Source organism: Anolis sagrei, chromosome 4, assembly GCF_037176765.1.
Source record: "Anolis sagrei isolate rAnoSag1 chromosome 4, rAnoSag1.mat, whole genome shotgun sequence".
NCBI lineage: Eukaryota > Metazoa > Chordata > Lepidosauria > Squamata > Dactyloidae > Anolis > Anolis sagrei.
The window spans coordinates 228900998-228917794 of NC_090024.1; the positions used below are offsets into that span (position 1 = coordinate 228900998).

At 37.4% G+C, this 16797-nt stretch overlaps 1 protein-coding gene across 4 annotated transcripts in view; it reads left to right on the top strand.

Annotated features, from left to right (window-relative positions):
* Positions 1–13556, top strand: part of GNAS (GNAS complex locus) — a 194396-nt gene extending 180840 nt beyond the window's left edge. For 2 of the 4 annotated variants that reach the window (XM_060772036.2, XM_060772038.2), the window contains exons 6-12: positions 6688–6742; positions 8130–8203; positions 8905–8963; positions 9748–9868; positions 10322–10452; positions 11475–11545; positions 12093–13556. In XM_060772036.2, coding sequence (XP_060628019.2) covers positions 6688–6742; positions 8130–8203; positions 8905–8963; positions 9748–9868; positions 10322–10452; positions 11475–11545; positions 12093–12239 — 658 coding nt within the window. In that variant the 3' untranslated portion in view covers positions 12240–13556. The remainder of the gene's footprint in view (positions 1–6687; positions 6743–8129; positions 8204–8904; positions 8964–9747; positions 9869–10321; positions 10453–11474; positions 11546–12092) is intronic. The other 2 variants (XM_060772037.2, XM_060772039.2) reach the window with 1 other exon arrangement.
* The last annotated feature ends 3241 nt before the right edge of the window (positions 13557–16797 follow it).

Sequence of the window (16797 nt, forward strand, 5' to 3'; positions counted from 1 at the left end):
TGTCAGGGGTGATTTGAATGCAATTTTCCTGCTTCTTGGCAGGGGGTTGGACTGGATGGCCCATGAGGTCTCTTCCAACTCTTTGATTCTATGATTCTATTCTCTCTTTCTCTCCTTCCCTCCCTCTCTCCCTCTTTTCCTTCCTTCTTTCTTTTCTTTTCATACGTGAGCCCATGTGTGCACACACAAACACACCCTCCCTCTCAGGCAAGAAATTATACTGTTAAGCGTCTCGAAATGACATGGTTTGCCACAGACTGCAAAAGGGGAAGGGGAAAAAACGGCATAAACACATAACTACAGCTTTTGTATAAATAATGTTGCTGTCGTGTTTTTATAACCCTACCCTAAAACCAATCCTGCATTAAAAAGCAATCAGAGTTATTTCACTGCCCGGTTTCTGATTGTCTTTGTACTCGGATTGAGAGATGTATTGTACCTTTCCAGCATCTCCAACCGCCTGTGCCTATTTTTATTTGTCAAGCTGGGGCTGGGCTGGCCCCGTTCCAGATGTGTCTCACAAGATTTGGTGCTGACGGGCTATTTATAGCACTGTGGTTCCATTGTCATGACAACCGTGCGACAGGCCAAGGCGGCTGGGAGCTATTTCTGGACTTGTGCTGTAATGTAAAACTGATTGGGAAAGTTAGTGCATCCTCTAAGCCAGACTAACTTTAGACAGGCAGAAAAAGATTGAAAGAAAAAAAGACAGACATCCACAGTTCCTTTAAATAGATTTTTTTCTCTCTCTTTGCCTTTCTCTAATGGTGTCCTTTAGGGCTTCAGCAATTTGTGGAAGGTGTGGATCTCCTCTGCTCTCACAGTCACAAAACACAGCATTTGCTGTCTTGTTGTGCATTTTGCATGTTTGCATTTGAATTATGCATTTGCGGAGGGAGGGACACAGTCTAAACAGAAGTCTTCTAGGAAGACTTGGGTTTTTTTAATCGTTCTTTTTCCCCCCAGCACAGTGCAATACAATTATTTTCTCAAATGCAGTAGTCATCAGCTTCACAGACATTATAGTTTAATATAGTTGCAGTGATTTTAATTCTTTTTTTAATACGCATTTTGTGCACTCACAGACCATATAAGGAACTTCAAAATAATTAACACAAGATGATTCCAGATCTATAGAGTCATACTTCATTGCTTCCTCATTATTTGCTTGAAATTGTGACCAGTGGTGCCCCTCTGCCTCCAAGTGGCTGGAATGTTCTCCAATGATTTTGTAATTAAATCTCATTCCTCTCTGAAAGCTATTTTTATGCCCACATTTGCTGTCTCTCCCACAAACCCAAAGTATATATATTTAATGCATGTAATTTTGAATACAGTTACACTATTTCAGTGTACTTCTGTTTATAGAAACATATTGCAAGATATCTGTGCGATTAACCTTCGCTATATGTCGTTAGTTTCAAAGTGTAGAACATGGAAGATATATAGAGTATGTTCCATGTTTATGTTTACATAGGAAATGTTAGTTTTTCTATCTACAATTATATAAATAGTATTATAATTAGGATGCTTTTACTGCGTCTAAAGTTTCGTGTGTAATCTTGCTTTACATGTCTCCTTTTCTTGTCTCATTTTAAATAATAGACTTTTGTTCTAGTAATTGATATTTCTAATTAGCTTTAAAGGCCTGCAAAAAAAAAAGGGGGGGGTAGAATTGGGCAGGTGTTTCAGTTGAACATTCCTCCTCTTTTAAGTATTTTAAGGCATGTCATTATTTTTGAGAACGTCAGTGTTCTTCAGTGCTTGATCTCTAAGCAGGGAAATTTCAAATTGATGTCTTACTGTAGCCATAGATTGATTGGCCGTTGTTCTCTCCCCCCCCCCCCCCCTCTCTCAATAGTGCAGTGTAAAAATAATTATAATCATATATAATAATAATAATTGCCTCCCTCATGGGGAAAAATATATTCATGTGCTTTAGACAATAAAAACCATGCCTGAAAAGCAAAATACAAATTGCTTCTTAGGTATTCACAATTACTACTGTTGCTTCTGGTGTGAGATAATTGACTGTCTGCAAGGACGTTGCCCAGGGGACGCCAGGATGTTTTGATATTTTACCATCTTTTTGTGGGAGGCTTCTGTCATGTCCCAGCATGGGGAGCCAGAGCTAACAGAGGGAGCTCATCCGCACTCTCCTCGGATTTGAACCTGCAACCTGTCGGTCTTCAGTCCTGCCAGCACAGGGGTTTAACCCACTGCACCACCAGAAGCAACTTGCAGTTTCTCAAGTCGCTCCTGACACAGAAAAAAAAATTACTACTGTGCATTTTAACAGTCTAAATCTTGTCCAAAGGGAAAGCAAAATGCTGTTTGTTGCATATGTACTGTGTTAATGCTAATACAATCTGAAGTTTTAAGTGAGCTATTTTTGGGACAGGTTCCTTCTTGATGAGACAAACAGTGTGTTATTGTTGGGAGTTTTGTTAGAAAGCATAATTTTTAAAGTTAGCAATTCTGTTTCATTTTTTATTGAGAAACTAAGAATTTATACTTCTGTTTTTTTCAAGTGAGCTAAATGTCAATATGTCTTGGGATCATAAAAGTTTGAAGTTTTAGAACAGATTTACAATTTCATTCTGTTGTGCAGTTGACTTGTCTGTGACCTTTTGCACAGCATGTTTTCACTAAAATAGAAGTGACCACCATATTTGTTGGGAGACATCTAGAATTGTTATTAATATTGGAAACGCATAGATTTTGCAAGAGGCAAAAAACAGTCACCTACAAGTATTTTTTTCAGACTTTTTTTTACCTTAGAGAACATCTCTCTAGGAATCTCTAGGTCCTCCGGGATGACTCTGTGGTCACTTTCCACTGGATGTTGGAGCCAATGGTTTTCACCAGCTACCAGACCTCAGACATGAGGGACCTGTGCCCAGCAACTCTTCTTTCCCTCAGAGGCCACAGAAGTGGCAGCTGGGACATTGAGGGAAATGCTCTCACCAGATAATGTCTTGCATTTCGGCCATCCCGAGTGCATAAAGTGGTCATTAGCTTACTGAAATGGACTACATTATTACCTAAAAGGCATTATAGTTTAATATCGTTGCAGATTTATTTCTTAATTCATCATAAGAATAAAGAGAGATAATATAATCTTAAGAGCTGGAAGGGAGTACAAGGGATTACAAGGGCCATGTAGTCCACACCTGACATTCAAGAATACCAAACAAAGGTACTTCTGAAAGATGCTATCCACTCTGGGTTTAGAAGGGAGAATTGCAACAGCAGAGCATTTAAGTAATTCCTCCGTTGATAATGACCATGATAGTGTACCAGGCCAGTATGAAACTTCTTCAAATAATGTCTTCAGAGTTGCTGGAGATACATAATTTGTGGAGAGCCTTCTGCTAAGAATATGATTGTCACATTTTCTGCATGTTTTACGCTCTTTGCCGCTTTGGGGCCTACTTCATCTACTGTGCAGAAGTGATCACCCATGCACACCTTCAAGTGAGAAAATACTCTAGCTGGGAATACCTTGGGCTTGCTTAGCAGTTGCTGCACAGTGTTAGGCTATTCTCTACACATATTTTGTTTTTGAATGCTGGCCAGTTGTTCAATGTAGGGACTTGTTTTGAGACAGAAGGAATGTTTATGGCATCCAGGCTTGTTTTACCTAAGATATGTGTATTCTTATAATTCCTTCTGCAGTTCTGCTCTGTTGCTACTGCTCTTGGATGGCTGGTGTGTTTTAAGGAAATCACAGGCCTAAAAATAGTCTGCATAAATAACAACAACACAGTTGTGCCACTGCCCTCTTCAATATTTAGAAATATCTTACTCATTCCCTGTCTGTGCCAGTATATGTAGAATCAGTGCTGCTTAAGAGGAAAGTAAAAACATTTTGAGTATTTGCTGTAAAAATTAAATGTCAATGTACTGTGAAAAACCTGAGGCCAAGAGCACCTACATTTTTGAGTTAGTATGTCCTTCAGTATAGTTCAAAGTCCATAATAATAACCTTGCATTTAGTATATAACATAATGACATCTGCTGGCTATACTTTCTCCTTCACAAATTTATGACTCACCAATCCCTTCCTTTCACTTTTGAACTTGTTTTAATTTGTGCTGCCAGTGAACTTGCAAAGTACAAAAAAATCTTGACTAGATCTGTTTATACATTTGAAGGGGCATTCGTACTGAAATTCCAGTCATGCTGTTTAAAAAAACAGATTAACTTTTTGAGACCAATAGTATATAGCATGCACACACACACATGCGCACACATATGCATATGCATATAGCCTAGTATAGTATAGTGGTTTAGTGTTGGATTACAACTCTGAAGAACATGCTTAAAACTCCTGCTCATCCATGGAAATCCTTGGTCATGTCACAGACTCTCAGCCACAGAGAAAGGCAAAAGCAAACCCTCATATGAACACCCCCCTCCCAACAAAACAATAAGTTCAGTCATAATTCACGTTTATATGTTGGGTTGTATAAATTTTGTTAGTATGGATGTATTGTTATTGTGTTCAGGCATTGAATGTTTGCCTTTTATGTTTGCAATCCGCCCTGAGTCCCTTTGGAGAGATAGAGCAGAATATAAATTATTATTATTATTATTATTATTATTATTATTATTATTATTGGATTGACTTAGAGTCACCTTAAATTGGAAACCATTTAAAGGAACAAAACATAGCTGTTGCAGCAAAAAAAGCCAACATCTCAACATCTGAGATTCTCAAAGGACAAGTTCTTCTCAAAGATTTTGAAGTGCAACCTACTTGTAAACTAACCCTTTTAAGTATATACTCCTCTTCCACAAGCAACAACATGACTGTTGCACCACTACTGTTAACAAACACTGGAAAAAAACATGCATTTTAGTAGTTGTATGAATGTAGCTATATATGGGTAGTATTTCAGCATGGCATCTAGATGGAGTAACATTCTATCCAAGAACCAGAATGCTTGGGAGAGCTCCAAAATTTTAATGAATGAGGTGAGATACCTTTAGCCTCATGAAGAATTAGTGTGTCCAGTGGGCATGGGAATCATACCAATTTACTGGAGTGATAGTAGAATAAGGTTTCCTGGAAAAAGGGCAAGACTGGGTTGCTATAATTTTTTATTTGCAAGCCTCACTTTCGTTATTCAGAATGTTGAGCCAGAGAATTTTGGTGGAACCTTTGTTATGTTATTTTTTGTAATATGTTGCAATTTTTAAAGAATTAGGTAATTGTCGAGGCACGATGTATGTGCCACTGTAAGCCACCTTGAGTCCCCCCCTGTTGGGGTAGAGAAGGGCGGGGTAAAAGTACGGCAAATAAATAAATAAACTTTTCTGTGTTGGGTTCTGTATGCATTCTGGGGCATTGGATGAGTAATCTGATTTTTTTCCACTGACAAGTATCACACAACTATTTCCTGCATATGTTGGAATCATAGGCTGGATTTACACTTCTATATAATCCAGTTTCAGAATGCAGATTAACTGATTTGAACTGAATTATATGCCATATACTCCAGTTTAATGCAATTAATCTGCATTCTGAAGCTAGGTTATATGACAGTGTAGACGAAACCATAGAGAATCATAATACGGTTTTAAAATGTGTTGCTGTGTGCCTGGTTGGCAGATATTGGAAGATAGAGGCTAAAGCAAGTTTACCCATATAAATATCATAATTTAGCATCATGCCAAAAACAGTCCTATCTATAAAAGTAGGAATTATTTTTAATACTCTACCTAGTAGCAATCAGTTCTTGCCTGTGATTACTTGTATATATTCACATCCCTTTAAAAAGCAATTTAGGCAAACATTTTCTGTCTCTCCAACATGTTCATTGTTTATTCCTTGTGCTTTCCCCACTCTCATTCCCTTTTCTGTTTCTCTCTTTTGGTTGGAATGGCAGGTCATGTATATAAATATTCTAAATATGTATCTCAATAGCAGTTGTGGGATATTTAGTGTGTATGGAGGAGAAACCTATACGTATCTACATTATAAACTATTCTAGTAACCAGGTTCTTTGAAGTTAAGTGTATTGAAAGCTGATGCTTCCTATGTGTAGGGAAAGTACCCTAAAGATGATGAAGCTAACTTTTTTTATATGCATGCCAGTAATTTAGGATTACTGCTGCTTAGACTTATTCCCAACCCATAACACTGATTCAAATTAAGGATAGGGCCTTCCACAGTTATGGGTTTGCCTCTTTGTGTGCCTTGACATTCTCTGTCCTAGTGGATTGGCATCTATTATTATGTAAAACATGCTCCAAATTTTGATTGCCATGTTTGTTTGGTGATTTACGAAGGAAGGTGTCTCAAGTATGAATCCTATTCCCTTAATCAGATAGAAGGATGTCTAAATACATGATATGTGCTTATTTCTACATGTAATGTGTGTCTAATTTCTTAATGTGATGATATAATGTTGAATTTGGCTTTATTTATAGCTTATCATTCATTACCGTGGCTATTTGAGTTCTGTGGTGTTAAAGATCATGTTCTTGGCCCTCTGCTGGATGACAGTACTAAGTACACTACATATATTAATGCAAACCTATAGAACAATCAAAATATAAAATTCAAAGATTATAAAAGTATTTGATAAAAGTCAATGAATCCCTGAAAATGCTATATTTAAGATATAAATGAATTTTAGTTATGACAGATTTACCAAGGAGACTTTTTTTTCTTTCTAGTTTTCTAGACAAGATTGACATAGTCAAGCAAAATGACTATACACCATCTGACCAGGTGAGGAAATATGTTTGCCCTGTATACCCATGTATATGTCTGGAAAATTTAATTTAAAAATCAACTCAAAAAGCCTGGAATGACTTTTCCATGGGTCAGTATGAGTACTGCATCTTCACTATTTATTTATTTATTTATTTATTTATTTTTAAAAAGGAACAGTCCTCTTCTCTGAATTGAGAGGCAAGAGCTTAGAGTCTGTTCTGGGAGAACCTAAAAGAGCTGCTGACCTCCTCTATCCTCTCCTCCACGGAACAGCTTCTGGCCTTTTTGAATGTCTAGATGGGGAAATGGTGGCTGCAGTCAAGAACATTTGGTTCCCAAGGCAGCCCTGACACTTCATATTCTCAATAGAATGACCCTCAACTTATCCATGGGTCATCTCAACATCTATAATTTTGACCTCAATACCTGCCCTCAGTTTGCACATGAGAAGTACTAAGAAAAATCATACTATTAGTAATGGAGATCTGTTTGCACATCTCACTCTCATTTTTTCTCTCTGTGTGTATGTGCACATATGCTACATTCTTACATTCTTCTTGTGGTATCACGTTACTCACATATAATACTAAAGATAAGCTAAAATTTAATCCAGACACAGGATCCATCTGATTGAGCTCACTACAGCAATTCTTGCTTTAAAAAAAAGCTTTACTATAACCATGCTTTCAGAAGTGATTTTTTTTCTTGCTGAAAGCCTTCAAAACCAGATGAGATACTAAAGTAGACCCATTGAATCAAGTTGTGAGTGGTGAGTCAATGCTTAATGGAAATCCTTTTGATTCGGTGGATCTTTTATAGTTAAGATTAGCAATTGGATTTGGGTTATTAATGCTGATAACATTTTATTCTTGTAGTTTTATCGCATATGCGTTGGAGTTTTTGCTTTTACTTTTGTTATTGTTGCAATAGTTTGTGTTTTCTTTTGCAAAAGAGTCTGTTGAACTCTGTTTCATTTATATATTGAGAGCTCTCTGGAGGACCTAGGAAATGGCTAGAGAAGGCTTTCAGCATAACAGAAACTGGCCATAGAATTGCACTGAAGGCCTATAGAAGACGCTTCTCTGGGTACAGAATCTCTGGGTGATTCTATGGTATGCTTCAACCAGAACCCCAAAGACAGAGTTCATTTCAACAAAAATATTGGGTTCCATGTTACACAAAAATCATATTTTGCAAATGACACTAGAAAGGATCCCTTTCATAGTATGCAGACCTAGTATACAAGTGGAAACCAAACAGTAACTAACAATGCTGCTTACTGTCTTTCCCCACCAAGATTATGCAGAACAATTCCTCCCTAAGTCCTGTATACTTTCCAGAAGTAACCGTTTTGAAATTAGAGGGCTCTGTAATAACTGGTTTATTTTCTTCTTTTTTAAAGGATCTTCTCAGATGCAGAGTTCTGACATCAGGAATATTTGAAACCAAGTTTCAAGTGGACAAAGTAAATTTCCAGTAAGTAAAAGCATGAGCTGGCATTGTGTAGTGGTTTGGGCCTTGAGCTAGGGCTCTGTAGGACCAGGCTTCAAATTCCCACTTAACCATGAAAACCCACTGGACCTTGAACAAGTCTAGGCTTCAGAGGAAGGCAATGACAACCCCCTCTGAACAGATTATTGCAAGTAACCCCTGTGGTCGATTTGCTCAGGTCCCATAAGTTGGAAATGGCATGAAGGTGCACAGCACACTTGAGTAAAAGTGGTGCTTAAGTTCAGAATGGAGATTAAATATAACATAAATCCAGTTTATTCAACCAAATTTCTCATGTAATAATTGCAAACTATCAGGTGGAAGTATGGAGGTTGAAATTACAATTGTACAAGGTCATTCTAGCTTTGAATTAGCTTTTCTTCTGAGTTTTGTCTTTGTTCAAGTTGAAATTTACAAATCCTTTTTTGTGTGTGTTGCTTTTGAACAACCACAAAATATGCCTCAGTTTTTATCTTTCAACTTGTGTGTTACTTGGAATAGCACTTTCAGCTCTTCATGTCCCTCATAAATAGTTGCATGCCATCTAATTCTGGCATTTTTAGACTGATTGTAGGAGTGAGAACACTGGAACTTGTTTCACTGGTTGTCTTTCTTTGGGTTAGATGCATATAGGTAAAATAAGGAAAACTCCAGTATGCTGCTGACAGTTCTAATTTTTTTTATAGTATGTTTGATGTTGGTGGGCAAAGAGATGAACGCCGAAAATGGATCCAGTGTTTTAATGGTAAGATTCAGCATGCATTAAACCAGAGCATAATGAAGATTTGAGTCTATTAAATTACATATATCCTCCATGCATAGGACACAGTACTTCAGTTAACTGCTTGTTGCATGTCTGCTAGCTGAAACATGGCTTCACTGAGACAGTTTGCACATCAGCAAACCTCTATTGCAGTCCATTGAAGAAGGAGAGGAGAGTACTTTTTCTGTTTTCCTCTCCAGTAAATACTACTTTCGAGATTATTTGACAGGAAGGAACACATGATGTTTGAAAGGGTCTGCTATCTATCAATATCTGTAGTACAAAAAAGGAATATCTCCTCTAATAGGTATCTTTGCTTTACTTTGAATTTTCCAGACTGTATGGCCATGTTCCAGAAGCATTCCACGTGGCCATACAACCCAGAAAACTCACAGTAACGCAGTGATTCCAGTAATGAAAGTCTTCAACAACACATATCTTTGCTTTCTCTCTTCTCTTTGCTCATTAGAACTTTATTTTAACTACTATGCTTTCTCCTTTTCATCAGCATATTTATTTTCTTCAGCTCTGCACATACTTGTTTTTTGACCTTGTTTCTTCTTCTCCTTGTGTAATTTTTACTGTATATTCTGACCTCCCCAATGTGCAGAGGAGACCTTATATTGCGTCATCATCATTCTTTCCAAGGTTCTCCTGATTATTTTTTTCATTTTAGAAAGTAGAATAATAAAAGTAACATAATAAGATGGGTGAGGACAGTCTTTAAGGTTATATAGTATTCTTGATGCTTGTTTTGTTTGTTTAGATGTGACTGCTATTATATTTGTGGTGGCCAGCAGTAGCTACAACATGGTTATACGAGAAGACAATCAGACCAACCGGCTTCAAGAAGCATTAAACCTTTTCAAGAGCATCTGGAACAACAGGTCCATCCTTTTCATTTTCATTTCAACTTGTATAAAATGCTAGAATCGTGTTTAATGTTAAATAGAAGGGAGTATGCATCGGTTTAGTAAAATAAGGATTGTACTAATTATATTTTTTGTGCATGCCTGTCCCTGTTGGGCAGCTCAACTCTGCTCTTCTTCCAAGTTTGCTTCCTGAATTGTAGCAGGGAAGGGAATCCTCATTCTTCTGCAATTATTGACTGCATATAACAAAAAGGTTTCTGCTTATCTTGTGCTCCACACACTGCTGAGGAATGAGAACAAAACCAGCCAAATACCTACATAGTCATGGCAGGCAATGATACTTCCTGGCATCATTTGTCTGTGGTGCGGTTGCCCCCAACTCCTAAACTAGGCCCCATGCTTTATACCTCTTTTACATGGTTGGTTTTTTTCACATTTTTAACAGAGTTTTGACATTGTTTTCTGTAGGTGGCTACGGACCATTTCAGTCATTCTTTTCCTGAACAAACAGGATTTGCTAGCAGAGAAAGTTTTGGCAGGGAAATCTAAAATCGAAGACTACTTTCCAGAATTTGCTCGCTATACCACACCAGAAGATGGTAAGGAGTTTGATGTTCAACACACATTAACTAAGCAAACAAACAAACCTTACATTGGGGGGTGGGGGTGGTGGAAGAAAAGAAGAACTGAATTAGGGTTTTTCTCCCCTTGGAGCCCTGTAGTTACTTCCTTCATTATTTAATTGGTTCATAATTTAATTATTTTAACTTTTCAAAAATATATGCTTTCTCTCATCTTTGAGAATTGTTAGATCACATTTCTTCAAAGCAGCTAACAGGATTGGGGGCTGTGCGGTGATGGCTGGAATGTGGAGGGATGGGTGTGTTGTTTTGTGATGTACGCTGGGGAAAGCATTTAATTTTGTTGTACAGTGTACAATGACAATAAAGTAATTCTATTCTGTTAATCTTGAGAACAACAGCTGCTCAGCCCTAAACAGCATTTATTTATTTATTTTATTCAATAAAGGCTGTTTTTCCTTGCCAAAATGTATGAGAAAGGTGCTCTCCAGGTCCAAAGAAACCCTTTCTAGCTGTCCACTCTACAAAAATATTCCTTTTTGCAAAGGGTCTCCCCACGTTTAGAGTTTGTAGGTATATGCCCTGTTCCTCCTGTTTCTGTAGTGTAATACAAAATATAGGGTATTTCAAAACGATGGACCCAATTTCAAAGCAGTATATTTCACAATGGCAACACGTTACAATTACACGAACAGTTACAAATGGTTTGAGTTACCAATTTTTACTAACCATTTTGAGTGAGAAAGAAATCTACAAAATAACTGTTATTGAGTCGCCATCTTGCAAATGACTGAGGCTGGGGAGACGTATTTAGCAGTAATACTTTGGAATGGAACTTTTACCTTTCAGGCAGTGAGAATTCTGTTTGTGGTTGCAGAGAGAGAGAGAGTGATTTCAAATTGGGTTCATCTTTCTGAAAAACCTCGTACACTGGCTTTGCAGGGCACTGAGATATTTCCCATTGTGTTGCTTTGGATGCAAAAGAAGATATTGACATGAGTTCCTATTTTAAGATAACTTTCATTCTTTTTTTAATTGAGCAGCAACACCGGAACCTGGTGAGGATCCTAGAGTTACAAGGGCCAAGTATTTTATTAGAGATGAATTTCTTGTAAGTATGGCTTCCTCATACTTGTTTTTCTGTTCTTTCCGATAACTTGTTTTAGAACAAGTACATTTTTGTTTTCATTCAAAAAGAGATTCAATAACTGCCTGAATCAGCCTGACTGCATAAGCAATCCAAGTAGTCATGAGATAGGGAAACATACATACAAAATGTTTGGGGACACAACATTCCATGAAAACCTTTCATGTATATTACAATATATGGTGTATTGCTTATTTCACATAGACTCAGATGTTTCTTGTTGTATTTACATAAGGCACACTGCAGCCAACACACTAATGTGTCGCGACACACAGTTTGGAAGGCTCTGCTTTAGCTCTTTCAGTGCAACACTGTGGTCAACTTCTGCCATGCTGGAAGAACTAAGTTCTAAAAACTGGATGGAGAGGCCTAGAGAACACATGAGATAAGAAGGGCAGTTCATATTACAGTATTCCACAAGTTGTCGATTATTTATTCTTTCCCACAATTACTCTGTTTTAAGAGTTGTCTGCCTGTTTTGACATCGTCTGTGTATCTGTTGCTCCTGCAGAGAATCAGCACAGCAAGTGGAGATGGAAGGCACTACTGCTATCCTCACTTCACGTGTGCAGTGGATACAGAAAACATTCGGAGGGTTTTCAATGACTGTCGGGACATTATTCAACGGATGCACCTTCGCCAGTATGAGTTGTTGTGATGGAGAGCATTTCTCTGTTTTGGACTCCTTATTCCTTATTAAAAAGAAAAAAACCCTAGTCCACATAGGGTGGAAGAGAACTATTGCAATCTCCCTCTGATTTGCATCCCTCGACCTTTTCTCCTTGCTGGACAAATAGCAGCACTTCTAAGCTTGCTTGTTTCACCCCCTTGGAACAGTTGTAAGTGGCCTGTGCAATGTAAGAGGCCATTTCTGCAATGAGGGGGTAGGTTTCTCTTAACACTGTCATTAACAAACAAACAAACAAAATTAATAACGCCCTGAAGGTGGAGTGCCTGAGAGGATTTGGGAGTGAAAGTTAACTATTAAAAAGCCAACGAAGGAAACGGGAGAGACAATGTTAGGTAATTAGCACTGCTGTGGGCGTCAATCATATATCCCATGATTTCAACTTTGTATCTATTCACTGCATCAGACTAAAAGAAGGTGCCAAGTCACAGACCAAGTTGAAAGGACAGGAGCTTGAGTTTGGTCCTCTGCCTCTGAATGTGACTTTTTGAGTGGAAAGACTGACAATTCAATTCTACAAGAAACCTAGACAGTACAAAACCAACTGCTACCTTCAGAAAGGTGTTGTTGAACCTTGGCGGTCTTAAGATGACCGGGGATGTTGCAAAATGAACTGCATTATGGCTTGTGATTGCAGAAAGAGTTAACCACACACTGTTTTCAGTTTGTCCACTGATGATCCTGTCTGCTATATATATATATATATTTATATTTATATATATAATATAAATATATATATAAAAACAAATCATTATCTGGACTGTAGTCCTCACACTCTACCCTTCTTTCTCTTCTCTTCCTGCCCTCCAATTCCCTCTTCCCACCCTCTTTTCTTCCCAATTTTTATTTTACTGCTGGATTATTATTCTTGTACAGACTGTAAAATGTATTATTTTGTACAACTTTATTGAAAAAAATAACTTGTAGAAGATCTTTGTGCCTTGATTATGGCTGTACCTGTGCAATGAGCTAAGATGTAAGTATGTTTGATTGCGCTGTACAGCTTTGTCAACCCTATCAGCAGCATTTGCTCAAGGTAGGGAAAATTTATCTGTAGTTTAGGGTTTTTTTCTGGTTTATAAAAGAAGGAGAGAAAAAATACTGTTTAGTATATTAAAAAAAGTACAAATCGTGCAAACTTAACCACTTTAAAAGTGAGGTCTACAACAAGTGACCAGATGTTGCAGCATCATGCTTTTTAATTTTTAGCTTTAACTCATTTAAATCTCTATCCAAATGCAAAACATGGCTTGTTTCTACATAAACCAAATTTTGCTACAAATTATACATGTTAGTCTTTGTCATTCATAGTCTTTTTTGTGTGCAAAAAGACAAAATATGGAACAAAAAAAAACAAATATACAGGCATTGCACAGGCCTCATTGGCCATCTTCATGCTGGGTCAGATACCTTTCCACCTTACGATATTTCTATAATGGGCATAAGATCCCCATAGTGACAGCATATACCTTGCCTCTGGATTTGGCCACTGAATTTCAGTTTCAAAATGACATTTTATTTCTCTTTCAATAAAGAGATACCTTAAAACCTTGTTTTATATTAACTATATAAGTAGCTTAAAGTGAAGATGTGTGGATATTTTTCTTAAACTTGAATAATTTATGCAAATTATATGCTTAGAACAACATGTGGTACAGTAAAACAAAAAGAGAGCAAAAATCACTGTAGCAATAAGAGCATGTAATTTTAGTAACTACTTCACTGCTTTATATTTTATACTTAGGTGTTTTATGTCTTTGTGAGCATATTACTTTTTCATGTGTCTTCTAAACATACATGTACAAACTTGTACATGGTCAAAAATTACAGCTATAATAACACGTCTAGAACAGTGTTAGCCTATATTCCTCAAGCCACCACTTTGCCCCATGCTGAAAAATGAAGGGTGGGTGGGACTTAATATAATAATAATTTTTAAATTGCTTCTTGTGCTTTAGTGTTTGTTTTTCACAGGACATCTCCCTTAGAGAAAGGTCCCATTATAGAACATCCAATATTTTTTACAGATGTGTCTTTAAGACCTGTGTGTATTAGGGGGCATAAGAAAGATAATTTTTGAATTAAAGCTACAGTGAGAAAATTAATTCCCCTACAATCAGGCATGGACACCTTTCAGCCCTCTGGATGTTTTGGAGTCCAACTTCCACAATTCTTAACAGCCTACTAGCTGTTAGAAATTGTGAGAGTTACAGTCCAAAACACCTAGAGCAGTGGTTCTCAACCTATGGATCCCCAGATGTTTTGGCCTTCAACTCCCAGAAATCATAACAGCTGTTAAACTGGCTGGGATTTCTGGGAGTTGTAGGCCAAAACACCTGGGGACCCACAGGTTGAGAACCACTGACCTAGAGGGCCAAGGTTTGCCCATGCTTTATCTGCATGACAGCGATGCCTCTTTCCCTACTAGAATGGGAACTATTGCATCGTCCTTCACAGACTACACATTTCAGCCCTGCTGCATGTAATAGTAAAGGGAAGAGCACAACATGCTCTTCGTCCTGGTTTCTATTGCTGTAGTTCCCAATGGGATCGTTGAGAGCCAAGCCATGTCTCAGTACAAAACCCAATGTGCCTCCTTGTTTGGGAGGAGACTTTGACCATGTGTGCCATTCCCTCTCACAACTATAAATAAGTTGCTTTGGATCGCAGCCTCTTATGCCTGAAGTTAAGCCGATGTAAATTACCAAACTCCCCTTTTTAAAACGTTTAAGGAGGAACGGCCTTGTGAGCATTTGGAACCGGTGGCAATGTCTGACCCAGAAATACACCTTTGCCAGTATATGAATTTTAGCTAGTGCCTATTGCGGGGGTTTCAGAGGTAAAGTCAGAGGTTTCAGAAGTATACATACATAATAATAGTATAAAATGTGAGCCTTAATTATTGTTACAAAAGCCAAAATCCTTTTTGAGTTTAGTGCCAAATGTATTTTATTATCTCGTAAAGCCTGGGAGGGAAGGGATTGGGAGTGGGATACGACGGCAGACAAACCAAACCAGAAAGCAAACTATTGGCAAGGAATGTAATATGTGATTTGAGAAAAAACAAAAAAGGTTATCACCTCTTATATAAGAGAGAGATCTTCCTTTGGTGAAAAGATGAAGCAAGCGTATGTAACAAAAGTGCGTGTGTCTGTGTGTGTGTGCAATGCATGCGCACATAGCACCCCATTAAAATTCACTTTCTATAAAGCTTTATCTGAATGGAAATGTTTGAGATGCTTGTTAAAGTTGCTGGAAGAAGGCAGTGTTTTTAAATGAATTTGGGCTGCACATTGTATGGGGAGAGAGTGAAAGAGAGAGAAGTGTGTGTGTGTGTGTGTGTCTTATTTTCATACTGCCTCTGTTAGTCTGTCTCTTAAGTTTATGCAGTTTAGTGGCCTGGTAAACACAAGTCTTATTTTTAACAACTTTTCTCTTTGTTTTGTTTTTATTTTTAATACAAAAAAATCCATAAAGCTTCAATGCTCGCTGTTCAATTCTGTGTTTTCTTTTGTCTCTACTTTAGTTGCCTTAATTTTGCAGTAATTTGAGCCATTCCAATCTAACACTTACCTTTATTTTTCCACTTATTTATTTGAACATCCTGTTCAATTAATTGTCATGATCCAAGAGAAATTTGCATCTGTCACCTCTTTCAGGAATGTCTGACTTTAAACAGCCATGATAATTTTTTCTTACCTTTTAAGAATTACTCACAATGTCTAATGTGTGCATTAGCTACAAATAAAGACACTATCATTTCTAATAAGAAAACCACCTCAAGAGTTTTAGGGTCACATATTTGCATCTTCACTATTGAGCAGGATGTGTCTCTATTCTACCTCTAACATTAATTGTGAAAGTCTTTTTGATACTATAGTAAAGTCTCGCTTATCCAACATAAACGTTGGATAAGCGAAAATGTTGAATAATAAGGAGGGATTAAGAAAAAGCCGATTAAACGTCAAATTACATTATAATTTTACAAATTAAGCACCAAAACATCACATTTTACAATAAATAGGCCAGAAAAAGCAGTTCAATATCCGTTCTGTAGTAATTACAGTATTTACTAATTTTGCACCAAACATGGCAATGTATTGAAACAGCTGTGGATCTGGGTGGGAGGCAGACTGCGTTGGATAATACAGAACATTGGATGAGCCAAAGGTTGGATAAGTGAGAATCTACTGTATGTGCAGATACTCTGTTTCCCTGAAAATAAGTCATCCCTGAAAATAAGACCTAGTAGAGTGGTCCAGGAACTGCTGTGGGAGATTATTGCAGTCTCCAGACGGTGTGTGGGAGCCAGGTACTTTACAGCCCTTATTTTTTGTGGCCCTGTGTGTGAGGGCCAGTAAATTTATTATATACTGACAACTACTAGTGTACAGTATATAATTAATGTTCACTTTTTTGTTGAACAATAAATGTGAATATTCTTCTTCATGGAAAAATAAGACATCCCCTGAAAATAAAACCTAGCACATCTTTGGGAGCAAAAATTAATATAAGACACTGTCTCTTT